At 42.4% G+C, this 27463-nt stretch overlaps 2 protein-coding genes across 4 annotated transcripts in view; one reads left to right on the forward strand and one right to left on the reverse strand.

The window, feature by feature from the left end:
• The first annotated feature begins 94 nt into the window (after positions 1 to 94).
• wdr4 (WD repeat domain 4) lies at positions 95 to 6137 on the forward strand. Of its 2 annotated transcripts, none has more exons than XM_035409263.1 (11): positions 95 to 330; positions 491 to 555; positions 797 to 943; positions 1043 to 1199; positions 1578 to 1690; positions 2365 to 2425; positions 3106 to 3210; positions 4244 to 4308; positions 4768 to 4954; positions 5275 to 5344; positions 5698 to 6137. In XM_035409263.1, exons 1-11 carry the CDS (start codon positions 226 to 228, stop codon positions 5907 to 5909), a joined length of 1287 nt encoding a protein of 428 aa, XP_035265154.1. In that variant the 5' UTR covers positions 95 to 225; the 3' UTR covers positions 5910 to 6137. The 2 variants fall into 2 exon arrangements, with proteins under 2 accessions (XP_035265154.1, XP_035265155.1); XM_035409264.1 differs by having other exon boundaries at positions 95 to 308; positions 493 to 555.
• A 310-nt stretch (positions 6138 to 6447) lies between these two features.
• The window catches only part of pde9a (phosphodiesterase 9A), a 41173-nt gene continuing 20157 nt past the window's right edge, over positions 6448 to 27463 (reverse strand). The window contains exons 7-19 of one of the 2 annotated variants that reach the window (XM_035409261.1): positions 23361 to 23445; positions 21005 to 21065; positions 19459 to 19575; positions 17219 to 17305; positions 16801 to 16905; positions 14293 to 14375; positions 13462 to 13618; positions 13100 to 13213; positions 12604 to 12708; positions 11496 to 11624; positions 8734 to 8829; positions 7621 to 7682; positions 6448 to 6696 (exon numbers count right to left, since the gene is read on the reverse strand). In XM_035409261.1, coding sequence (XP_035265152.1) covers positions 7632 to 7682; positions 8734 to 8829; positions 11496 to 11624; positions 12604 to 12708; positions 13100 to 13213; positions 13462 to 13618; positions 14293 to 14375; positions 16801 to 16905; positions 17219 to 17305; positions 19459 to 19575; positions 21005 to 21065; positions 23361 to 23445 — 1190 coding nt within the window. In that variant the 3' untranslated portion in view covers positions 6448 to 6696; positions 7621 to 7631. Of the gene's footprint in view, positions 6697 to 7620; positions 7683 to 8733; positions 8830 to 11495; positions 11625 to 12603; positions 12709 to 13099; positions 13214 to 13461; positions 13619 to 14292; positions 14376 to 16800; positions 16906 to 17218; positions 17306 to 19458; positions 19576 to 19704; positions 19780 to 21004; positions 21066 to 23360; positions 23446 to 27463 lie in introns of both variants that reach the window. The other variant, XM_035409262.1, reaches the window with a different exon arrangement.

Raw genomic sequence — 27463 nt, forward strand, 5'->3', positions numbered from 1 at the left:
CAAATATGTCACAATATATGTTAATGGTTCTGTGGTCAGACTTTGTTCAGCAGGGATTCTACTTCTTTTTTATTTTAATATGTCTAGAAACATATTTACAATTCAACCTTGTTAACCGGAATTTAACTTATACTCAGCAGTGTTATTTGGATGACGTATTAAGTATGCGACCGGATCTCGATTCTCCCCACGTGAAATCAGTGCGGCAGCAGAACAGCAGCGACTATGGCGTCTCTGGCAGCCCATGGGGAGAATTTGGCGGTGTGCTGTGGCAAAAATCTCATTGCCATTCACAACAAACAGGACCGGTTTGTATTGACGACGCTTTCGAGCTTGATTTACTTATCCCTGAACATTTGTATCCGTCTAACATTTCCAGTAGACTCTTAAAAGTATAGTGATGACACTGGTTTCAAGATTATATTTTTGGTCATGTTAATATGATGGCAATTGACTTTCCCCCCCAATTCCATATATATATTTTTAAATTAGAGAGCCATTTGTATTCGACTGCAGTAAGGCGGAGCAGAAACCCAAGGAGAGCGATAATAAAAGGTAGCTATAATTCCAACTTGTTTCACCTTTGCTGTCTACTGTTTGAGGGGTGATGGTGTGCGGTTAACTGAAAATACGTGGCATAGTCTACTTGTACTTTGTCCATCTAGCTATGACTTGTTCCTGGCACCATATGTTATCCTAAATATATATATATATACTAATTTGGCATTCATTGACTGTCAAATCAAGCTGGTAAACGGACTAGCTAATGTGGTTTTGCTTTTTTCCTCTCCCAAAGTGAGGACGGTGGTTCGGAGGAGAAAGGTAGCGACCGAATCCTAGCGTTTGCCTTCTCCACATCCGGCAGCCTCCTCGCGCTCACAGATGACAACAAGCGTCTCGTACTCTTCCGAACACATCCTTCCTGGGAGTGCGTCAGTACCAGGTACTGTATTCACCATAGAGCACTATGGGCGTGCATTTTTGAATGGCCCTTGTATTAACGAAAACGGCTTGGTATAACTGTATGCTTCTCACCCTGAAGGTGGGTGGTGCGGAGGTGCACGTCCTTGCAGTTTACTTGGGCTGAAGACCAGGTGCTTGTGGCAGACAAGTCTGGCGATGTCTATTCTTTCTCCGTGTCCGAGCCAGAGAAGCCAGGCGAACTGAAACTGGGGCATCTGTCCATGCTGCTGGGTGTTGTAAGAACCGTTTAAAATCAAAAACGCCCGTCCCATATTGCACTCCACAAATTATGCATGACACATTTCAACAATATGTAAAAATCAATTCCATTAATTTATATCATACTTTAGCAGAACTTCTCAGTGATTTGAACATCTTGTATCTCACAGGATACACTCTGCATTGCTTACAGTGTAACACTCACACTTATACAGGGTGATGTCTCCTTTTGTAGAGCCTCAGGTCTCACGATCAAGGGCACTGACCGTGTTATTCCACAGATTGTGGTGTAGGGTGTCCGAGTGCCACTGGTTAATGCCAGTCTTTAAGGTGAATTTCACTTACACAGCTCCAAGTGCACTGGCAGGCCCCTCAAACTTCTCTGTCCACTGCAGGCCGTGAGCACTGATGACAGATATGTCATCACTGCTGACCGTGACGAGAAGATTCGCGTCAGCCTTTTGAGTTTGCCCCACAACATCCAGTCCTTCTGCTTGGGCCATTGCGAGTAAGTGCCCCCCCCCCTAAAAAAAAACATAATTTGGTATGGTCTCTCTGCAAAATGGTGTCACCTGTTTCATAATTTAACAATCAAGACTTAAATCTATATGCAAATGGTGATTTGAAGTGATGTCATTGACATATAGCTCCTCTTCAAATCATTTCAGTAAACAGATTCAGGTATTTCCATGAATCTTTGCTTTTGCGTACTTTGAAACAGTATTGTACTCTTTTCCAAAGATGCATGCATCTGGAATGTTTAATTGTCAATTTAAGGGAAACCAATCTTTCTGTGCAAAGAATACAGAGTCAGCCATCAGTTTAGTCTACAGAAGTGTCTGTGCTAATGCTAACAAATGTATTGTTTTGACAGAAAAGATATTTTGCCCTACTCTCAAGTATATGTAGTTTTGTATGGGTGCCGTCCCTCATGGAGTATGAAATAAGAAAAGCACACACGCACTTCAGAACAGATACAGAAGATGCAAAATGTATACACACAGTATAAAGAATAGTTATAAGGAATTACATAGAGAATTGTACTGGAGTAAGAAAGCATTCCAGAGGATATAAATACTGTACATATAAAAAACGGTTTCTTTTTTGTTCAGAGAAAAGAAAATTGGCACTAACTACATGCTGCCCCTCCCCTCCTGATGGCTCCTCTCTCTTTGTCTGTAGGTTTGTCAGCTGCCTGTCCATCACTCTGGCACATCCACAATGGCTGCTCTCTGGGTCTGGGGTATGAACCTTGGGAACCAATGGGGAATAACTATGGCTCTGTGTATTTATGGAGCCCACAGTTTTAACCAGCCATTTACAAGAATGAACCCTGGTGCTGTGGTGCGTGTCGCAGTTTAAAAACAGCTTGTAAATTAGATGTTGCAGATTGAAATTCAAGGTGGCTGTAAATATCAAGTATTATTAGGTAAAATTGAAATTAGTGTGAGCTATTCAGGTCATTGAGATGAGAGTATCTGCTGATAAAATATAAATATATGTGGGACAGTGAGGCACAAATTGCTTCAATAAAGTTCAAACTGTAAGAAGGTATGCTGTGCGATTGTGGGAAAGCAATGCAGGAGTGGGCAATGTTCTTTTGACAGCAAATAGTGAAGTTGTACATGAAATAAACTTGATATGAAATCTGAGTGTAGTAGACTATGTGTGCCCCTTTAAACAATAAGGAAATCAGCTTGCAGTTCGCTTGATGTTTGACTTTTATAGCCTAGTCTTTTTGCCGGTTAACTCTGAATCTCTAGTGATGCTGCAGCTGGTTGAGGAACGACTTTAGGCTGGTCTGCCGTAGAACAGGCGAAAGGGCTTAGGCTGTCACAGATTGCTGCCCCTGCTTCGATGACTCCAGTGAGGTAGTGCCGCTTGACCCTGGAATGACCCTCATGTTGTTGTGGTTACGGGCAGGATGGGACAGTGAAGCTGTGGGAGTACGAGTCGGGGCGGCGCCTACAGAGCTTGGACCTGAAGGAGCCGAGAGCGTCCCAGCCCTCCGACGGTGACACTGACAAGGTGACTGTCACTCACACTCATTACGCCACAAAGAGAGACCACACTTTTGCTCACAGATGCACACATGGTGAGACCACACTGTCACTCACAGTCCCACACATGGTGAGACTACACTGTCACTCCCAGACCCACGCTTGGTGAGACCACACTGTCGCTCCCAGACCCACACTTGGTGAGACCAGACTGTCGCTCCCAGACCCACACTTGGTGAGACCACGCTGTCGCTCACAGACCCACACATGGTGAGACCACACTGTCGCTCACATAGACATGGACAAGGAGAAACTACACTGTCACTCACAGACTCACCTCGCACATAGTGAGACCATGCTGTTACAGTCCCAGACATTGTAAGACCACACTGTTGCTCACATCAACATACACATGGACAAGGAGTGGCCATGTCACTCACAGACTCCGAAATGGTGAGACCACGTTGTCTTTCACTCACATAGACATTGGCAAGGAGAGACCACACTTGTTCATAGACCAAACCAGGTGATAGTATGTTGTAAATCATATAGACTGTATTGAGGAAGGACCACGTCGGTTGGAGACCTGCAGAAGCCGGTATCTGCCTGTCACAGGTCCACACAAGGCTACAGAGATTGATGAATGTGTCTGTCAGTCACTGGCTTTGATTCAATGTACAATTGTTGCTTTCATAAACCCAAAATTAAATGGAAATAGCACTTTCCCACCATAGACACAGAGGACAGATTTAGACATGCCAAAAACTCACGAAGCTGAGTAAGGAAAATACTAACACGGTATTTAATTGAGTTAAACGTAAGGTTGAGCAATGATGGGTCCAGGGCAGTGACACAGTTCTGGGGTGCGAGTTGGTTTTCAATGTGTTCTAAAATGACAGCAGTAGCCCATTTAGCACCTTCACTGTGTTCTGTGTGCTGATTTCTCTGGATTGATTGAATGGAAAGGGTCACTGGATGATTGAGAACCACCAATGTTGCTGCGAACCTCACGCCTCCAATGCTCTCCTCCTTGTCTATTCTCTCTCTCCTTCCATCTCCAGAGGGCAGCCGTGAGCAGGATTGCGGTTTCTCCAGACGGTCGTCACGTGGCGGTGCTGTGTGAGAGGTCAGTGTTCCCTCCGCCTTTTTCCCCCCCGCCTCAAGAAATCCATCAGCACCTACCTCACCTCTCCATGGGGTTACAGGCAGCAGGGTCAGGCTGACCCCCTGGGCAGCCCCAATGTTTAGACACGGGGGTAATATTTCTAATGGTAAACATCAAGGTTATGAAGGTTATGATGAGTGATTTACCAAACCACACACACACACACAGTAGCGAGATTGTGGTCTCAGTACAGTTGTGCCTTGGGGTGGGGGTGGGGGGTAACTATCACTATAGCTCATAATGGAAAAGGTTAGTATATGAATAGGTGAACCATGATGCTAGGTCAGCACTGCTACTCTTGAGCGTTTTGTGAAAATGGGTCGTTGAGTGATTAAAAATTAGTATTTATTTTTTTTTAGCTGAATGATTTTTAAAAACGGAGTGGGGTATAGTGGAGCTGTAATGTTGCTGTGATTTCAGTGTACTCGCAGTGCAGCTGTTCCGGCTGGAGAAGGCTCCGGAAGGCCAGCTCACGCCTGGGGAGAGGCTGGCCCTCTCTCATTGCGTCTGGGACCTGACCTTTGACCCTTCAGGCCGGCTGTGGGTCCTACAGGAAAGCAAAGAGACCCCCATTATACTGTACTCATACACACAGGACTGCTGGAAGGTATATGTACAGTATATTTCGCGCACTCAAACATGCGCACACACAATCACGCTAACATTCATAAGCGGCACTCAGGCATACACTCACATGGACAGCACACACATACACACACATCAACGTGCATGCGCACACACACACACACTTCAATGCTCGCACTAATCACAAACTCTGACTCCCACACACGTACGAATGCATAGGCACGTGCATTCACATGTACACCCACATGCATATGTGTACCTATCCTGCATTTTAAATGTTGTTATTATAGTAACATAACAGTATCTGCCTCTCCCTTCCCTCTCTCTCCTGCTTTCTCTCAGTGTTGTGCAGAGGATCCTGGCTTGAGGAGAGTTTTGGAGGTTTTGCGCTCCCACTGGGACAGGTTTCAAGGTTGGTAGTTCCTGCTCCTGCAATGGCTTTCAATGTGGCGAGCAGGGACGGTTCACTGGCAGGGAAAACATCACAGCTGTATGGAATGGGACTGGACAGAACGTGCTGCTTCTAGCTCTTTACCCACAATCTAATGGATGCATTTCAGCCATGTGTTCTTTTCCTAGAGTGGATTGTGTTCCCCTGCTTCAACTTTATTGGTTGAATAGAGCAGTGCCATGTAAAATCATTGTGGGAATAACACAGTTCATAGTTCAGACCTCATTTTGCTAGTGTGTATTTGTGTGAGACCCTCTGTGTGAGAGTGTCTTTGTCTCATTGATTTAGTGTGTGTGTGCATCCCTTTTTAACAGACTCTGTAGGTGTGGAGAGCTGTTTCAAGCACTTGTACAAGGTGAACTTTGACAACATGGCTACCTACCTGCAGAGGAAGCAGGAGAGGATCCAGAAACTTCAACAGAAGAAAGCCAAGAAGAGGGCGGGACAGCCCCCGCAATCCAATGGGGCCAGCAAAAAGAAGAAAGCCAAGAAGAGGGGTGGGGCTAGGCCAGTGGTTTCCAGCTGAGATTTTTTTTTTTGGAGGGGGGGACTTGTAAATCTGGGGTGCTGTTTACCGAACATAACTGAATCTTAAAGGGATTAAAGAACAAGAAAAGAACTGTTTTCTTTTTGCCTCCTAAACCCTGAAGGTTCATGAGTTGTTTAATTATGATTTGGATTTATGAATATGGGTTTGTGTTTATGTAGTTTTTAGTTGGATCCTTTTTATTGTAATAAACATTTTCTTCTCTGACTTTTTCTTTTTTTTGGGGGGGGGGGGGGTGGACAGCAAAAGGCAATACTTTTTTGGTAGGAGGTGGATGACAGTATATTTGTGGCAGGGATGTTAAGAATACTGAGCAACCATATGTCAGCTGCTGATTGGGGACATAAGATTAACACTCAAGTGGATTGAATTGAAATAAGAATGGACTGCACATTGTAGCACACAGTAATTGACTGGAACTAAAAAATAAGTTCAAAGGCTATACCTTTGGCAACTACCATGCACCTCTTGAAAGATAGTCAAAGGAGTGCCCTCCAACAGAATACATGACAGGTGCTTATTATGGTAAACTTATTTATTTGTAGCAAAGAACAAAAAGTGACTAAAAATCTGTACATCCTGTATAAAATGATACTTTAAAAATGAAGAAAACGAACAAACAAACAAAAAGGCCCAAATGATAAAAGCAGACTGTTGTTGAGTGAAGTTCTTTGTGCTGTACAATTTCAGGTTCCCTGATCATGGTTTTCAGATTGTCGTTCAGCATGTCTGGGTCCGTCCCCTCCCCCTGCCGGTGTCTCCACCCCTGTCACACACAAGCGTGTGTTCACTCACGCCCCATATCCTCCCAACCAGCACACATTACTGACAACTATACAGAAACACTGAGGCATGACATGTCACCTTGGTTACATTCACATGATGGCCACTGACGCCCGGTTCTTTTTTTAGGCACTGCTTTTGTGCGCCACTCTTACTCCCTCCCTGTGCACAGATGTGGTGCTAACTGTGCTCTTAGCTGAGATAATTTATACACAAAAGACTGAGCACTCAAAAACAGCGGGTGATCCCCCACTCAAACTGTAGTAGCATCCCTCCATCATGCTGGGCACATGACTGCTTATTTACAAAATCTGGCCGGAGGGCAGTTTGAGGAAGTGTGACCACTACTCTGTGTCTCGTAGTTCGCTTGAATTGCCACCTTTACTTTATATTCGTCTGCCGAGTGAGATCAGTCTTTTTTGGTCGGCTTATTTGTCACTGTTGAAGTGCATTCTTTTCTTCAGGGTCACAGTGGAGAGGTGTAAGCTTGTTAACTTCACACACTTAAAAACAAATGATATTACACACAAAAGCGGGGGGTCTACAATCCTGGTACTCGAACACCACAGAGTTGATTTTAATTGTCACCTAAAAATCAACGTTTTAGATTCAAGAAGCTACTTGCTATAAATTATCTATTAAGCACTGTGTAACAGCAAAAGTCTAAAGCCCAGTGGCTCACCAGGACCAGGATTGTAGGCCCCTGTCTTTGAATGTAATAAGATTTGTATTTTACTTGGTGTGTACGATTAACAGTCTTGCATGCCAGGAGGCAATAACAGGGCTGTCAAGTTCAGTATTTGGTTAAAGAACTCATTCTAAGTTCACTGATGTACCACATGGCTCAGAATCAATCCCTGTCCCTACCATGGTATAAATGTGAAATAAATGTTTGAGATACACCAACCTCTAATGCCATTACTTCTTCTTCCCCCCCACGGTTAAATTCTCATTTTTCTTTTTCTGCACCTGAAGTATGGAGAAATGAAATGCTAGGAATGTAATTACAAACACACACACATACACACACACACACTCACAGACACACATACAGAGTAGGGCTGTCACTTTTTTTTGATAAACAAACTTAGAATCTCAGGAAAATGAAACATTTTAAATATGTAATTAACGGTTCAAACTTGTACTCCCCTTGCCTAGGTTGAACAAGGAGCCCAGTTGCTCTCTGAGGTCACCTGTGTTGCACTTATGGTAGTGCTCAATATTAAACTGACCGATAAACAAGCCATGTTATTATTTTGTCTGGTGGGCTAGGTAGCTTATCAATAAGGTTCATGTATGGGTCATGCTATCCGCGTAGCCTAGGCCATCCATTCCAAATGGAGGAGCCAAGAAAAATTGTAACTCCACCGCACCTCAGGAAAGTGCCATTTAGAAATATTATTGGTTCCCTGTCATTGGAGACAAAACAATAATCAAGGAGAAAGTCGTCTGCAAGCTATGCAAGCTATAACTGCCCTATGAATCCTCCAAAGGCTGACATTTTTCCCCCTCCAAAGGAGATTGTTCCCTTTAGTGTAAGAAAGCCATGCCATTGTTTTGAATTAATGATGGACTCATGCGTTGTTTATCTTTCGTTTGAGCAATGGTTGATCTACCGAGTCATTTCAGTGATGGCATCATCAGCATTGTTTTGATCTTCCCTGGTTTTATTTAGTTTAAACTAAAGAGAATATTGTCTTCATTTCTTAGTTATAGCACAGCATGTTTAAACTATTTTGCTAAAGGTTTAATGGGAAATTAAAACTGGCCCATAATAATTTCACATTTAGGCAAAGTTTTATTGAAATTTTGAGAGTAGGAAAATCAAACAAATTGTAACAGATTCCCCTTATTTATGAGATTTGTTTGTGAACTCAATTTTTGGAAAAAGTGACAGCCCTAATACACGACACATGCACACACATACACACATGCACAGACACACACGCTTATGCATGTTCTCTCATCACACATCCACACACACACACACACACACACACAGGCATGCACACACGATGACCTCATTCATGGCGTCGTCAATCTGTTTCAGCTCCTCGTAGCGGTCCCGAGACTCCCTCAGGGGCTGAACCATCACCTCCTCAATCTGGGGGAACAGCTGAGGGGAAGGGGCACAGACAGGTCATAAATTATGCACCATTATGTCTCCAATCGGCATACGACAAAAGTGACATATTTTCCCCTTCATTGTCATGGATATGTTTTTTTTTTGTTACTCCGCTTCATTATTTGAGTTTTGACTGGTTTTGATAAACATAAAGGAGATAGACAAAATGTCGGAATAAATAATCAAGTGCTGCAAGTACAATGTAGGGCTAGAGCATATTTTCCTTGTTTTTCCCTTATTTGGGGAATGTGACTGACAGACCACCTTCTTTTTTCCATTCACACCATTTTTTAAAAAGCAAATGTAGATAAAAAATTTCTTCCTCTTCTATTACTCAATAATTTCACCAGATGCCGCCACATTTCCACAAATGTCGGCCACGCCTAAACATCAGCAGTTTGGCGTCTTGATACCATAGAAACAACAGAGCCCTCCCTGCAGCCCTTAGCTGAAGTATATACATAACGTAGTGCGATACCTTCATTTTTGTCGCATGACAGTTGTTGAAAGGGTCAGCGACAAACTACAAACCAGTCTTTAATCATCATCCTCATCATCGTCACTGTGACCATCATCGTTATCCTCACTGTCAACATTGTTATTCATTCACTGAGGCTACTCGCTCATTCAAACTCAAAGCAATTGACAATAGTGTAGTGCTGTAGTGTAGTACCACAACAGCCTGAGGAAATGCGCATACATGGGTGTGTGTGTGTGTGTGTGTGTGTGTGTGCATGGGCGCGTGCCAATCTAATCAATCTAGCCAATCAAGGGCCGGCAGTGTTCCATCGTATTAAAAAGTAAACGGAAGAATTTGTGGGTGGCCAGAATTTTCCGGCTGGATATCTTAATTGACATTTGTATGACTGGGTAATATCTCTAAAGAGGTACTCCGACATCACGATGGGCTAAAGTGGAATGCAGAAAACATTTTTCAAATGTTAGAGGCCGGCACCAAGACCTATTATACCCGTTTTTTCTGCCAAATTATATTATTTCAGAAATGTTTAAAAAACAGCATGGATTAAAGATTTTCATTATAAAGTAGGCATATAAACACATTAACAGTGAAAAAGGTGATCTTGGGTGTAATTAAGCTTTAAAAATGTACTCATTGCTTTTGAAGCACTTCATGGTGCAGTCCCTAGCTACACCTCTGAGTTACTATTGTGCCAACGTGCAGTCTGAGATCCTCAGGTAGGGCCTTCTTGCCTGTTACGAAGTCCTGCGAAGTCTAATGGTGACTGGGCTCTTTCTGTTAGGGCCCCTGTGCTTTGGAACAGCCCGCCTGAGGAAATCAGGCTTTGAAACTCTGTGTCCTCATTCAAATGACTTCTTAAAACAGACTTTCATTGAAGGCATTCCTTTAGTCTTTGACTAATTCATTTTCTATTCTTGTTTAATGCTATTTTATTTCTCTTTTAATATTTATTTCTATTTTCTTTTCTTTCTATTAGTCTTATGGGTAATAGTAGAATAGTCTTATGTCATTATTATAATTTTATTTCTGTGTAAAGCACTTTGTAACTCTGTTTTGAAAAGTGCTATATAAACAAAGATTATTATAACATTATTATTACTTCACGGGTGTCCACTCCCATTCACAGAAGTGACAGCAAAGGACAATGCAAAGAGATTCACCCATTATACTGTGATCAGGACGCTGTAAGAGCATGCTGACGTGTGGCAGTGTGGGAGGCACTCCTTTGCAGATGACGCGTCCAGTCGTGCCTTTCAAAAAGTCGCTGGCAGGCAACAGGAGACGACCTGCACCAGCCGTGCTCGAAGGAGCCACAAGCGTGGTTCTGAGCACGCTCACTTTCGCACCTGCTCCTGCCCCCCGTGTCGTGACAGACTGATCCACACTACAGTCCTGCTTCACTCGTTTGGCTCTGTTGTACATGTAATCACGAAGCACTTCTCTTCATTGGAATGTAAATGAGCAGCAGTCTACTTCACGTTCAATGGATCAGCACTGACTACAATCAAAAACTGAAATGAGCTTGATTATGATCACAGCTGTTCAAAATTAGGTAGTGAAGAGAGGGAAAAATTGGCATGATAGAGAAAGAGAGAAAAAGAAAGAGAGAGGAAAGGAAGGAAAGTAGGGAGAGAGAGAGTAGAAAAGCAGGGGAGACAGATACCGTTATGTTTCTGTGCTCACACTCACAATGCATGATGTAAACGTGCATTTCTGTGTGTTTGCTTCTTAATGTGTATGTGGCAGATCATGAGTGCAGTGTGTGTGAGACAGAGATTGACCTCTGACAGTACCTTGCAACCTTACAAACACTAGTAATTACAGTCAATAACAACAAAAGGAAAACAGCCGGAAAAACACACGCATTTAGCCTTAAACAGATTGCACACTGTGGCTGAGTGCTTGACCACAGTGACTGTTAATAAATATTGGCAAGGTATAAACTCAGAGACCAGTTGACACACGCAGACCTGGAATATCGTGGTCAATGATCACATAGTGAAGCAGAGGAAGGGCTTCCAATGTAAATTAGAAAAACGTTTCAAGTGTTTTTCTCGTTTTGACCAAGAAGATTTGTACATTGCTGACCTGTCTAATTACATGAAAACCATATACTATTACATCAGCACCATTTACCATTACATCAGCAATGCGTCATTACCGCTTCCTGTCTCACCTTCATGACAGTCTCAAACATGGGGATGAGGACGAACTTGATGAAGCCGATCTGGGCGGTGGGTTTGGTGACTTTCTCTCTGTCCATGAAAGGGGCAACTGGGAGCCCCTCTAACTTCTCCCTGTCGCTCTGGACAGATGGAAGAGAGCAAAGAAGAAGAGTCAGCCCAGCATGAATAGATGAGCTGCTGGATTGATGTATATGTACACAATTTATAGAACTTATACACATGTTATAGAGAAGTACAAGATACCACTGAGGAGGACAGAGACCTTAAAGAGTTAAAGATAGTTTAGATAGCTTCGCTGAGATTTGATTAGTTTTCTAGATATCTGCTGCAGCTTACACTGAGGTGGGGCATAGTGTCAACATTGTTAAAATGTTGAAACTGCGCCCCAGAATACTGAGGTGCTTTGGTTGAGACTTTGCGCAGATATACACAGTTGGTGTACTTTGGTAGAAATAGTAGTTTTCCATGAAACCGTGCATGAATTAAGCTCTGTGGATGTTTGTGAGTGACTGTGGCATTGTATTTGGAAAGACACTTTGCTGCTGTGGTTTTTTTTCAAGCCACAAACTTTGAAGCCACAAAAACCTTGTCCCTTTGAGGTCCACTGTATCAGGGTGATATCTAGAAAACTTGAGGGTAAGCGGAAACATAGCTTAATTACATTTTTGGATGAACTGCCCCTTGAATGCATAGGCAAGGGACAGGTGAGTCTCCCCATGGGTGAGACATGAATGTAAGGCACTTGAGAGATGCAAGTGAGGTACCGCCCAAGTGAGAGGCAGGTGATTTACTGCACAGGTGAAAGTCAGGTACTTTATGACTAATTTGAGAGACATTTAAGTAGCTGGTTGTAAAAAGTGAGTTACTGCACATGTGAGAGGTGAGTATGTTACTGTGCAGGTGAGAGACAGCTATGTTACTGCTCAGATACGAGGCAGGTATGTTACCGCACAGGTGTGGGGCAGGTATGCTACAGTGCAGGTGTGAGGTAAGTATGTTACTGCACATATGATAGGCAGGTGTACTGCGCAGGTGAGAGGAAGTACGTTACTGTACAAGTGAGACACGGGTGAGGTGAGAGGGAGGTGGGGTTCTCACCTGCATGAAGTACTCCTCCAGCAGGCAGTCCACCCAGGGCTCGGCCACCTCCATGGGCCGCACCTCGTTAGAAATGTCACAGCACTTAATCAGCACCATCTTCAGCTGGGGGAGGACAGCAGTGTCAGAAACCCATAGCAACACAGGCAGGGCAACACACAGGGTAACCCACAGGGCAACACAGCATACTGCAGTCATGTACTAAATATACAGGGCAACACAGGGTATTATAGCCAGATACTAAATAGGGTAACATAGGATAATATACACAGAGTGATACACTGAATGCACAGGGCAACACAGTCAGGGAAACAAAACAAATGCACCAGACACAGTGTTGCACATCTGCACAGTCAGGATTTTCCCGTCATAGCGGCACAGTCAATGCACAGAACTTGGCTTTGCAATAGCATGTGATGCCATCAGAGAAAAAGCATGAGGCACAGGTAACACAGCCAAGGTAAGGTCTGCGCGGGTGGTGACGGAGAGTTCTCACACAGGTGACGTGCTCCTCATTGGTGAAGTCAAAGCTGTCCACCTTCTGTCTGAAGGAGTCGAGAATCTCACCGTGTCGGGCCATGTCTGTGGCCAGGATCAGCGTTATCGTTCCCTGAGACAGGAGAAAGGCTGTTCAGTCACTATGGAGGGCCTGTTAGTCCCCCAATGTCCCTACTGTACACAGTATACGAACAGACCACACAGACAAATACATACACCACTGAGAAAGTATAATGAAATTGTTTAATAGAATGCAATTAATGCCAAGGAAATGAATTCATCCACGTATGTGTGCTGTCATACACACACACACACACACACACATAGCATGTGCATGCTCACACATACATAGACACCCACCTGGCGTATCTGTTTGAAGGCCTCGGGGTCGAAGTTGGAGAAGATGTTGCATTCGGGCTGGGAGAAGATCTGGAAGGCCACAGCACAGTGATGGTTCTCCAGCGGAGAGATATCGTTGTAGCGCACCGCCAACTCTGTCCTCGCATTAATCTGGTACCTGAGTCCACAGGAGAGGCAGAATTAGTCATTTAATGATTGTTCTCCCCCAACATGGAGCTCAGTTATGTAATCACTTGCTGTTGTTGCTATTGCTTTGCAACCTTGAAACTGAATTTAAAGACGAGAATAGATTGAATTGAAATAAGTAAAAGGTGAAAAAATAATTAGAGAGAGGGGGAGAATATAGAAGGGTGAGAAAAAAAGAGGGAGGAATGAGCAAGGACAAGAAAATATGTGGCTGGTAGAGGGAAGAGTGAAGGTAAAATTAACAAAGATATATAGAGATAGATATAGAGAGATGTGAGATAGATATTTAGAAAGGGAAGAGTAATGCTGAAGATCAGAAAGGAGAGGCAGAGGGACAAAAAGACTGATGACAAGAGAGAAGGGGAGGGGACAGAAGCAAAGGGGGACAGGCTGCAGAGGTGGAAAATACAGGTTCAAAAAGCAAAGGTCCGCCCCAGTATTTTGTCCCAAGCACCTGGATTTGCTAATTAGCACAATTTTTCCACCCAGGAGGTACATCTAATTAGTAAAATCAGCTGGTTGAGCTCATGGGAGAAAGAAACACATGGCAGGGTTTTGAATTTCTGGACCGCCAAGCTCTGGTGGGCAGCACCCACATCCCTGCTGCCCCTCCTATTGCCCGGTGAGGATGAAGGGCTTTCTTACGTGTTATTGTAACCGGGGTGGTCCAGATCATGGCACACGGCAGCGGTCATCAGGATCAGGATGTCCACCTGAGTGAACTTCTCCTGTGAGTGAGGGACAGATGGGTCAATATCTCACAGCCACACAAGATAACTCCTCAACCGCGTAGTTTAATGCATCATTCACCGCTCTGAAATTTGAAGCACTCTCATCGACCACATCATTCAACACACGAATGGTACCACTCGCCTTCCCACATGGCCCGGGGCAGATCTACCATCCCACAGGACAGTCACAAACGGACAAAATGAATGCGGGAGACCAGATGCCTCCCCTATACCTTGGGTGCTGGGGGTGGGGTGAGGGTTCTCAAACTCTCAAACTGGAATAGAAAACAGACGGTTTCATAAAGAGCCCTAGGAATTAGGGATCCATCTGGTCACTGTATCAACTACCATAATTAAAGCACTTGCGTGACAGAAAAAACAACCAGGGCTCTAAAGACAACACAGGCCAAACTTGCTGTTGCCAATTTCCTGTGAGCACGATAGCACTTGATTACTGCTTCGTCCTTCAGCTCCCAACCTCCTTCACCCCGCTCAGAGATGTGCTGCGCGTGTTTGCGTACTGTGCGTGGCTGTTTGCATCTGGTTGTTGCATGTTTCCAGGCTCTGTGGGAGCCCATAGCTGCTCACTGTGTGCTGTTTGTTTTTGAGATTCTCCAGTTGGCAGTGACTCAGCATGACTCAGCCAATTATACTGCTGATGACTCTTTAAAAAATACATGATTGCCTCTGTGCCCTACACAACATGGAAGCGCACAGAGAGAGAGAGAAAGAGAGAGAGATAGTACAAAACAAAACAAAATAAACAAAGTAAAGTCTATGCCTATTGTTATTTATCAGTCACATAGGTGTACAATATTATGTCTTTACATATCATTTATGCCACGTACTTCTGTTGGTTACTAGACGGTAAATTGGATGGTGGCTACAGGAGAAAAAAACCTCACATTGCTGCACGAACAAGAAATGACTAGACCTCAGAAAGCTTTGATTCTAATACAATCCCTCACATATATTCACATACATACAGAGTACAGTATTTGTAATGATTTATTGTATGGCCATTGATATATAAATGTGTTTCAAAGGAGATAATGCATTCAATTCAAATGGACATGTGTCACAACCACAATAATAGCAATAATAGCAGTTCAGTCCTAAAAAGACTTCCTTAGTTTTAAAAGAACATAAGATAGATAAAACAAGACAGAAAGTGGACCAAAAGAGACAGATGGCGAGCAATAAAGAGTGAAAATGAGGGATACTTTATCTGAGATGTTCAGAGTGCAAGAGAGATGTAACGAGAGAGATAAAAGCTTTGGCTTTTCATCAGTGGTTTGTTTAATGGCTTTTAACACAGCACAGTAATTGAAGGTGTGAAGCAGTTAAAATTCTTGACAGTCCTCAAAAGCATAACCTTTACGCTTTAACTTTCATTGCGGGACAACAATTTACTGGCTTGAATGGTAATGTAAGGTTGATCCACACAGCCAGATGCTGATGATCATAAATCCACCAGTCTGGCTGGATTTACTGATCTCCTTTGTTACGTCCCAGTGTTTTTTGTGCGTTGTGTTTTGTTGCTGCCACGTTTGTTTCTGTCTCCCCTACAGACAAACATAATGACGTCACGGACCTGTCGCAGAGATGCGGATCCGTAGATGCACCCGAGAGACGACGCACGCCATTGCTTGGCAACCAGTCTAAAGGATGCCTGTGGTGAGGACGCCGGGACCGTCGCTGAGCAACGTTATTAAGAAGATGCCAGAATATATATTGATTAAGTGCATCTTTTTAAGTAGGTCTGAGTCTGAGGCCTGCAGCTCGGAATTGCCTTCTGCGTACAGTCCATGTTGTCTGTTGTCTGCAATCTGCTCATCTTGACAACACCATCTTGGCTTATAAACTCTTCTATAACATGTTAAGTCACAAATAGTAACTTTTGTGTTACGTTTTAGTCATAGAAAGTTATTTAAGAGTGCAGATTATTAGGATAGGTAGCGATTACCCCAATTTCTAACTCAAAACATCTGAAAGGAACTGCAGGATGGACTTTTAGACAGAAGGACCATCTTGCGTGGGTTACATCTACCTGTCCGTTGAGATCCTGCAGCCTGCGCTGAACCTGTACATATGCTTAGGACTCCTTTAGGACAAATCGATCTAACACCGTTTTGCTATATCATAAAGCCTTCTTGCATTTTATATATCACAAAAGAAGACCCAGTTTTGCTTAACTGGGTCTTCTTTTGAGTTGTGGTTATTGTTGAGGTGGCTTCATGGTACGTCCAATAGCGTACACCAGGTTATTGTAAGGCAGGTGAGTTATGGGTTGTAACATCCTTTAACAAATAGAGCTTCCAGAGTTAATGCGTGCAGCATTGAAGTTCAGTTCTCAGGGTGGAGTCACACCAGCTCCCTATGAGTGCACAGACATGAGGGTAGGAAACAAGTGTGAACTTACTTGCAGACTGCAGAGGTATATCATGCTGTACATCATCTGTGTGACACAGAAGCAGTGGCGGAAGTTGTGAAAGGGGTTGTTCCTGTAGTTGTCGTGGATACAGAGCTGTCAGGGGGAGAAGGATACAGGAACTACTTCATGTGAGATAACTGCAATCGACTGCTTTATTTGATCAATTAAGAGCTGAGCTTGTTGCAAAACCGACACACCTTGCAGCTCTCTAGGATGAGGATTGCAGTCCCCTGAGTTAAACAGAAACATGAGGGATACAGGTTGGGTGTGTTGTGAGCAACACAGGTTTAGTGTTCAGTCTTGCCTTAGTGTGTGACACAGGTTTGGCAGTACTGTCAGGTTAGGATATGTTAGGATGAACCAACCAATCAGACAACTCTGAGGCCCCTGGCCCCGCCTTTCTTACCAGCCACCTCTTCAGGGTGATGGGGTTGATATTGAAGTCCTTCACCAAGCCCAGGTCATGGTACATATGTTCTAAGCAACTCAGCATCTGGTGACAATGCAACAACATGAGGTCACTTCCTCATCCTGTAACGTTTGCCCACTGCCATATATCTGAAATAAATTGTGAGGGCAACACACTGCATATATTTCTGCACAGATTAGTGAACTTATTTTTTTCCTTCAAATTTTAACCTAATTTTTGTTCATTTGTATTGGCACGACCGTTCCTACCCCCTAAATATTGGAGAGGTACATACAAGTACAGTTAAATGCAAAAGTAAAAGGTATTGGGACAGTGACACAATTTTTGTTATTTTGGCTCTGTACTCCAGCACATTAGATTTGCAGTATAACAATGAATGTGAGGTTAAAGTGCAGACTGTCAGCTTTATTTCGAGAGTATTTTCATCCATATTGGGTGATCCCCGTAGGAGTACCAGCCCTTTTTATACACAGCAACCCTCCCCCCTTTGCTCCCTCATTTTAGGGGAGCAAAAGTAATGGGAAAAACTAACATAAAGTCATATTTCCTACTTGGTAACAAATCCTTTGCATTCAATGACTGCTGGAAGTCAATAACCCGTAGACTTCACTATACGCTGGATAACTTCCCTGGTGATACTCTTCCATTATATTCACAATCTCACTCTTTTGGTCACCACCTTTAGCTCATGACCACAGGTGAGAGTAGGCATGAAGATCAACTGGTAAATCGAGAGCTTTGCCTGATTTGGGTGTTTGATACCTTTTTTCATTTGTGTTTCTCAGTTTCCTTCAGTTGTTTAATATTATATTTTGTCTAAAAATCTGAAACCATTCAGTGTGGCAAATATGTAATATGGAAATCAGGAAGGGAGCAAATACCTTTTCATGGCCCTGTACAACATCTAATAATCACACCATGAATAGGGTCACCATTATTTTTCTTCAGTTCTTCTTTTTCCAGCTTTCTCAATTGCATTTCATTCTTCAGCATGAGGTCAGTACAGCCTTCTTTGATCACACACGTTTGAAAATGTTCACATTATACCACCGGGGACATCTAATACGTCAATTGGCACTAACAATGACTGACAGCAGTATTCCCACACTGCCACATGCTTCACTGAGGTTATTAGAACCACATACATGTGGCAGCAGCATAGTCTTAGTGCTGTGCTAGATTGTGGTTTGTCTTAAACCAGCCTAAACACTTAAAAATGCAGTAATATCACCAGCACAAAAAAAATTAAAAGCAGAAGGCTAGACCTATTCATAATAATAACATGGTTTGCAGCAGGGGTAGGGTAATAAAAAATAGTCTAGATTAAAAGAGATTATGTGCAATTAATTTAATACGTACGGTTTAAACATTATGTGATTGAATTTAATCACCAGGAATTTTTAACTGTTTCCTTTTAAATGTAAGCCAGTACTTGATCCTTAGTTTAAACTTGTCCATATGAGGAGATTAATATTTCTACATTGACTGAATGGGTTGAACTGGACAAGTACTGCTTTGTTTTTCGAACAATATTTGGAAATGAGTTGTAATTGTTCTCACCTTTGTCACAAAACTACTCCAATGCCACTGCAGTTTTCATTATTCCTGTGTTCTAATCCTTACTATACCAGCTCGATCAACCTTTATCAGATGTATTTACCCATGCTACAACACGCAAAATCTGTTAGTCCTTAATCTACCTACCCTGGCTATTTACCTAGGACCCTGTTACTCAAATCACAGTGCTCCAGGTCCAATAACTGCTGGTTTTACACCCTCCCCTTTACCTGGGAGTCATTTTGAGGACAGTCGGGCCAATCAGTGGAACTAATTGTTCAGTTAATTACCTGGGAGAAAAGAAAACCAGGGCAATGTTTGAGCGTCCATAACCTAGGATAAATACCTAGCTGGATCACAGCCAAGAATATTAACCCTCACCCTACCTACTTCTGCCTACTCATTGAACTCACCTTTACCTGACTCATCTTATTCACTCATGCTATAGCATGCCAACAATAGTAAGCCGCACCATACCTGCCCACCAACTCCACCTTTACTGTGTCATGTACACAGAGCATAGCATACCATTTATTCTATATGTCTCGGCAAGGAGATTATGTACCTGCAATATGCATACAATTTCACAAATGTAATACAGTATACATGCCAGTTCAAGAGTTCCTTCTGCAACTCTAATTAGTTATTATCATTCTTACCTCATGATGCTCACACTGCCACACATTGAAGATGGGCTTTTTCAGAGTCTCCACTACCTCCTGAGACAGATGACATAGACATGCAGACGGACAGAGGCACGCAGACGGACAGACACACTGACAGAGAGAGAACGGGAGAGAGGGAACGAGACAGACAGGCCGACAGACAGACAGACACACAGACAAACAGAGAGACAGACAAATAAAAAAGAGAAATGCAAGGTTGCGTGAAGTCATTTTTCTTACCTCATTGGACTCCCACAGCCAGATGTCGAAAGCAGGCTTTCTGAGGGCATCTATGGTCTGCTGCGAGAGCCTGTACTGCAGGTGACAGAGCTCCTAGTTAACCCCACACCTGTACGAGTGCCGCACCTGCACACCTGGCTGTAGGGCAGCTTCTAATGCCTGCACGTGATACCAGCACACCTGGCAGTGATAGTGAGACACCTGGCTGTGATAGAAACAGCTCTCTGGTATCAACATTTGGTTGTGATACCAACACACCTGACTGGCACACCTAAGGATTGAGCTATCAGACCAACACAACTGAGTGTGATACTAACACACCTAGATGTTGTATCTACACACCTCACCATCCAACCCATACATTGGACTGGCAGGCCAACACACCTAACTGAAATTAAATACCTGATTGTAATACCTACACATTGGTTAGTCATACTTACAGTGTACATTGGACTGTCACACACTTTGCTGCAGCAAGAGCTGTCATAACAACACAACTGGCTGTGGACCTACCTGTCATATCTATCAATAAATCAATCAGTCAATCAGTTTATTATAACAACACACCATGACCTATGAAACTTACACACCTGGCTGTCTTACATACATACCAAAATGGTCAAATGTTCAGAAACCTACTATGTTCACCTGGCTGTGAGTGGCAATCTAACAACTCTTCCTTTACTGCATCCAACCTACACACATCTGTTCTTGACCCCTGACCCCAACCTGGAACCCGACCTCTGTGACTGCCCCTCGGTAACTGGTGGAATCCTGAGGCAGCATGCCAGTGGCAGTCCTCCAATTCTTTTAAAATTAGAGTGCTATAACAGGCATTACATTTCATTTGGAGACATCAAGAATATTTGTCCTTAACTACCCTTGACCTACCATTATGTGCATGCTCAGCAGTCACTCGAATTATCCAGCCAATCGGTATTTATACAGGGGTATACGTCTGTGCAGTTCTTTTGTTGTAGAGGGGTCTTGACGTAGTGGTTGAGTTACACAGTGAGGTGTTCTTTGACTCGAGGTGGATAAGAAACTGACGTCCAAGCTTATTCAAGTTTTGTTTTGTTTTCTGTCACCTCTCAAGTCAGTCATTTCATATTTCACAGCAGATCAATTACAAGTTTATGTTCCCAGTTTTTAGATTAAAATAAAGGCTAAGCCAGTTGGGGGATGAGGCAGTTAAAAATAACAATAGGACTGATTGGTAAGTTGGAGGTAAGATTAAAAAAAAGGACAAACTTTGATTGACTCCCCGCTGTCTGGGTGTGGTATAGTCTAGATGGCCTACCTTTGTGTAAGAAGGGACATCTCTGCGTGGCATCAATTTCTTATTATCATCCAGGAAACTACTGTAATGAGGAGAAATGAACCAATCAATAAATGCAACAACCAATTAATCAACCAGCCAATCAATACATCGACCAATCAATCAATAGATCAAGAAAACATTCAATCAATCAAACACTTTTTAGCTGTCAGAACATTCCAAAAACTTCAGGAGAGTTAGGGTAATGGTACGAGCATGAACATTTTCCCCATTTCCTGGATGACCCTTGAATGTTGTACAGCAGAAAATGTTCACCCCTCATTGATTATTTCTTATTTTTGCTGTGTTGCAAAGTGAAATTAAAACATATTTAAATGGAAGTTTTCAGATATATGATATATATCCAAGAAGAGCTATGCCAGCTCCCAAAAGCCTATAAAGTATTAACTTCCCCAGTGTTGTAGTATTGGGGGGGTGAATACTTCTGTAATGAGAAATGTAAATCATGTCAATAAAATAAGAGGTGATGCACAATAAAGGTGTTGAATTTTATATGTTCAATTAATTTCCATTTTAGGGTGTAAAAGGACAAAATGTGTAGAAGTTTAAGGGAGTAAATGCTTTCTGGAAGTACTACATGGTCCTTCATTACAATTTTATCTGGAATTATAGCAATGTTAAAGAAATATGCTATTTTAATCCTTTCATTTGTCACATTGTTAAATTTGTTTTTGGGATGTATGCTTTCTGATATTTCGAAGACTAAATTAACTTTTTATAACAACTTGTTTAGTTTAATGTTTAGCAAACATTGTCTCACAAGCAAATGGGAATCTACCATTCAGTTTTCTGGAAATTTTTTGTTCTTTGATGTTCTGTCTTAAGAATTCACTCAAGGTTATGCAAGTCAGATCTTACAGTGTCTTATTACACTGATAAGGTGTAATGAGTGTCACCTGACACCTGTCTTTGACATTACCTCCTGTGCTCTAAGTATAGGTGTCAACTCCAGTGAACTCCTGTTCTAACTGACTGTGAGCGTGGGAGTGAGGTTGTTGATGTATCTCCTATATTGTCTGGCTTCACCCCCAACAGAGTTACATACCGTCCTTACTTCATATCAGGTTATAAAACGGGTAGCTTTCAAATCTCGCAATCTGACTGGTTAATAGCCGTGGCATAATAATTGTATACCACGGCTATGATGTCTAATGCTTCTTTACAGTTCTACTTCAATTATCACTCCGCAGCTAAGCAGCCATTCAAGTCAAGTCACAAAACATTTGTAACTATATGCGTGCCTTGAGGTGAGAAAGATTATGTCCGTAAGTGGGCACAAGGGAGCCAAAACTCAGGGACCAGAGAACGTGGAGCAGAATTTTCACCACGCCAAGGAATGTGTCTCCTACACCTAACAAAATGAATAGACTTACGCAATAAATCCTACTGATGTTGGACAGTTTTGCAGTGGTTGCACAATCAATTGGAACGTACAAATAAGCATGAATAAGGCATAAACTCTTGTTAGGTCACTAACACTAGCTTGTTTACTAGCTAGTTCGGCAGAATGAAAGAGAGTTTACTAAAGTTGCATAGCAACCACCTGTGCACATGTTTGTCCAGCCGGGAACTACTTTTAATTATTCTTGTAATGAAATTGTCAATAAAAATGGCTTCATTTTGATTGTATCTATAATATTTATATTATCATGTTTGGTAACCATTTTATAAAAGCAATAACTCACTCCAGTCCGTGGTATATTGTGATTATATCACAGCTACGGGATTTGTGGCCTGACACACACAACAACTTTGAGCTGTGATATAATCACAATATATTGTACCACTGTCTGTCGTGAGTTATTGCTTAAGCATGCTATTATGCTTCCCTGCCTTCCTCAATATTATCTTTCTAAATACAAAGCAAAAGGAGAGAAATGCAGGAATGGTTAACACAAATTTTTCACTGAAAAGTGTCCATTCAATTTATTTTGTCATCTTTATGCGTATGAGCCATCGTACTGTATCAAATTAGTGAATATTCTGTGAGACTCCAGAGATGTAATCTACAACTCACTCTCCATGGGAGAGCCACTGCAATGGCTTAATGACTATGATTTCCCGCATGCTCTGCATGTGTCTACATGCCTTTCTAGTTCTTATTCTAAAGGCAACTGGAAAACAATGGAAGCCACCAGATTTATGAGAAATTTGGGAAGGGTAGAGCCAGTTTTCCCAATCCCCACAGAATCAAGGTTTCTATTGTGGGAATAAATTTGCCCCCCTCAGAGAGTGCACCTCAACTGACAGATATACAAAAAAGAGGGCAGAGAACATGGAGGTTAACGGTCAGGGTTGAGAGTTCAATGTTACTGACCTGTTGTTTCTGGAGGCCATCTCTTCACGGAGCTTCTTAATGTCGTTGCGACACTTCTCAATCTCCACGACCTTCAAGCCCTCCACTGCAACAGGTATAAAGAAAGACACAGGGACATAGAGAGAGAGAGAGAGGTGATGTACAGAACCTAAATATCGGTACAGACAGCTTTAGAAAATACAGAGAGTTATACTGCAGAAAGAGAGAGTATATTGAAACACAGACACACTAACCACTGAGCAAGACCAAGAGTGTGTATGAGAAAGAGAGAGAGAGAGACAGAGAGAGAGAGAGAGAGTCAGGGAGAGAGGGGAGGGTAGAAAGACAAAGGTAACCACAGAGAGAGGTAGTCAGGTAAACAAGTTGAGAGTGAAAGAAAGAGAAGGGGGTGTTTTTAAAGGTTGGAAGAATGTATCTGTGTATGTAGGAGGGGGAGTGAGTGTTAGTTGTGCTTTATTGGGAAGCATTGTTGTTAATGTCATATATGCATACTATTTACTGCTTTAGCAGTTCTATTGTAAAAAAAAAAAAAAACTAATTTGAGAGAGAGAAGAGGGGCAGGTGAACTGCACACAGGTAACCAGCGAAGATGGTAGAATACAGGCAGTAAAATGTATGTTAGAAACAATGCTGCAGCAGGATCAGTGATGGGCAAACTGCAGCTCTCAGGTGTGATTTGTTCCAGGGGAGGAACACAGGAGCACACAGACTCACACACACAGTCATGCACAAATATGGATACATATATGTGCAAAAAGACACACACACATACATGAACACACAAATATGAACACATAAATATCCACACCTGTGTATGCATAAACCTCCACTCACATACACATCATACACACACATGCACACACACACACACACACACACAGATGCACACAGAAATACCAAATATGAGCACACGCAGTCAGGCACATACACACATGCACACAGACACACACACATATGGGCACACAAAGACAGATCCATACACACATGCCCACACACATATACACACATAGATGTACACACAAATACAGGCACACACAGACAGACATACACACACATGCACATGGACACAGACATTCACACACACGCATACGCAGACACACACAAGCACAGAGAGGAACATGCACACACGCACAGAGAGGAACATGCACACATGCACAGAGAGGAACATGCACACACGCACAGAGAGGAACATGCACACATGCACAGAGAGGAACATGCACACACGCACAGAGAGGAACATGCACACACGCACAGAGAGGAACATGCACACACGCACAGACAAATGCGGACACCCTGATACCATGTCACCCACAGCACAGCCACACGGTGCCATCTACTTGTCTTCTCAGTTCTATTAATATTAACTGTCACATACACTATCTCAGGTAGATGAAATTGATGTAACAGGCTCTTATCAGGATTCTTTGGACCCTGGCATCTCCTCCACATAAGCACTCAGCACTGCGCTCTTCCTGAGCCTCCCACTTTCTGTGCGCACCCTGTGCTGCCTGTGCACCGGGTCTCCATGGAGACCAAGGTTCAGGATGGGTCTCCGTGGAGACAGAGGCCAGGATTGGTCTCTGTGGACTCTGACGATAGAGTTGGTCCAAACAGATCTGACGTATCAGCATTTACGTGCATCCCGTTTAACATCAGAGACCCATCCTGGACACTTTCTCCACAGGGACCTATGCAAGCTTCGGTCTCTGCGTAGACAGGCCCATCCTAACTTTGGTCCTTATCAATTCATGTCTGTAGGAACCAGTCATTAAATTTATTGTAAAAAATTTCATAAATAAAAAATTTGTTCATAATCAGGACAAAGATTTGTTTTAGTTGACTCAGAAGCAAACACTTTGGGCTCTAGCTTGGACTCAGCACAATGCAGCAGTAACCCGCGTAATGTCTTCGCTAGTGTCAGACAGACGCAGTTGTCATTTTCCCGTCCAGCGCCTACGCTGGTAAAATAGTAAATGACCTTGCGCCCGTGTGGGCGAGTTGGTCTCAAAATGAAGTCTGGTCATGGTAATTGTCTGAGAATTGCTATTTTGATGCACACTACTATCTTAATATTGTGCCCTAACAATGAGACTTGGACATGACTTAAAACCAGCATTCACATTATGACCAACCAAAACTTGGTTTTAATGTCACAGTTTAATCGCTAGGGTGTAATATTAAGATTGTAATGAGCAATGTGTAACAGACAGGATGGTGTAGGTGCTTTGTGCACCATGTAGGCGTATTAGCTAAGCCCATACTCCCGCCTGTCAGGGGCACACACAAACATGCATAAATATATCAAGATTATAAAGTGCATTATAAAGATTAATGTGTGAATCATTTTGTGTGTATATACAATAAATATTCAACGTGTAATAATGGATGGTCATAATATTGACCCAAATTAGACAATCGTAGTAATAAAATAAAATTGGCTAAAGATGTGTCTGATGACATGTCTATACTGTACTGCATGAATTGTCATTAAATGGAAAATTCATAAAAACACACACTGTAGACTAAGAGACAGGAGTTTGGAGTAGCCTACTGCAATGCACTTCAGATGTTTTCAAGTCAGGTGGACCATTACAATACAGCCCTCAGATGGCCTGAATATTTTGGTTGTGCTTTTTGTGTGGCAGAACATTGCCAAAAGTCATGGATTATTTCCAACGTAAATGTGGACACATTACAAGACCTTAGAAGGCGTGGTGGTGAACTGCATGTCTAGTTAATGAACTGAAACACAGCAGCAGCACGGCCATGGAACAGCTGGCAGAAGAGCTGTTTCATCTACAGCCTGGTAAGCAGACAGAAGGGTTCATTTGATTGAATAAAGTCCAGAACTTTGTCCAGTGAATATTGCATTTATTTGGACATTTAAAATTACCTTAATGCATTGCAATGTTTTCTTTTAAATTCACTGTGCATGATGATTTTTTTTACATCACAATACGATTCAAAAAACAAAGATTAATTCAAATGTCACCAATTCTTAACCTTAATTATTAGTTTTTAAAACATTTTTTTGGATTATAGTGACCAGATTTTCTTTAAGCATTTAAATCCCTGCTGATTTCACCTATTACTCCATGACTGAACAAAACGATTCTAAAGAGAACTAAAAGTCTAGTAAGACAAAGTCTAGTAAGAAAAATAAACCTTTTTCCGAAACGAAAGCAAATTTTCCGCACATTACACAGTTCATTCAGACAATTTTCACGGACTCACGCATGAGCAGGCCTTTATCCACAGTGGTAAATCTGTCTTTTTTTTCAATGTCTTGCTAAATCCGCCGTTATAATAGCAATCTGCGCAGTGGCAAATGCAGGCGGCTTTAAAGGGAATAGAAGATGACACTTTGATTGGTTTATCTCACGTTACGTCAAGACACACCGATTAATTAAATAAGCCACTAAGCCCTGCCCTTTTGAACCTTCTGCCTTACTTTGCACTCAAACTATCCGCCGTCAAACTAGCAAATGGGGTCTGGCCATGTCCTAAAAGCATTTGTGCCTTGCATTTTAGACCATGCATGCATGAAAACTTTGAAAATGCAGCCCCTCATCTCTTATCCTCATATGGCCTGACTATTTATTTTTGTCTCCTGTGGTAGACATGAGTCTCTGGGCCTAATCTCACAAACTATATATTCTAGTATGCTGAAACTTGAAAGGGACATTCTGAGAAAATAAATAATATTTTTTGTTTTTGTCATCCAAGACAGAGTTATGTCAAAACATTTTAATACCAAAATGTTTTTCTTCTGGGTCTCAGGAGGATATGACAATTCTCAGAACATATACAGGATAAAAGCACAAAGTACACTTTGTGTGCTGCAGCCTCCACCTTATGAAATATTAAAGGTGTCACACACAAACCGAATTACAAGCATAGAGACAAGCACACCTGAATCCTGATCTGGTTTGAAGAGGCTGACATCTAAATCAAGACTTTTAACCAGCCCCATAACCCAGCCCTCCACTCTTGGTGGTTGAGCTTTCTCTCGTGCAGCATCAAAGCACTGGAACTCTCTCCCTCCTCTCATCTGGAATGCTGAGACTCTCCAATTTTGAAGAAGCATCTAAAATGCACCTCTT

Source organism: Anguilla anguilla, chromosome 3 (genome assembly GCF_013347855.1).
Source record: "Anguilla anguilla isolate fAngAng1 chromosome 3, fAngAng1.pri, whole genome shotgun sequence".
In the NCBI taxonomy this organism is placed as follows: Eukaryota; Metazoa; Chordata; class Actinopteri; order Anguilliformes; family Anguillidae; genus Anguilla; species Anguilla anguilla.

Bases quoted from the DNA above. Each gene is read 5' to 3' on its own strand.
- wdr4 (XM_035409263.1), top strand. From the start codon at position 226: ATGGCGTCTCTGGCAGCCCATGGGGAGAATTTGGCGGTGTGCTGTGGC. The intron at 944-1,042 runs GTACTGTATTCA...CTCACCCTGAAG, and splicing joins TGGGAGTGCGTCAGTACCAG to GTGGGTGGTGCGGAGGTGCA. The intron at 5,345-5,697 runs GTTGGTAGTTCC...CCTTTTTAACAG, and splicing joins CCACTGGGACAGGTTTCAAG to ACTCTGTAGGTGTGGAGAGC.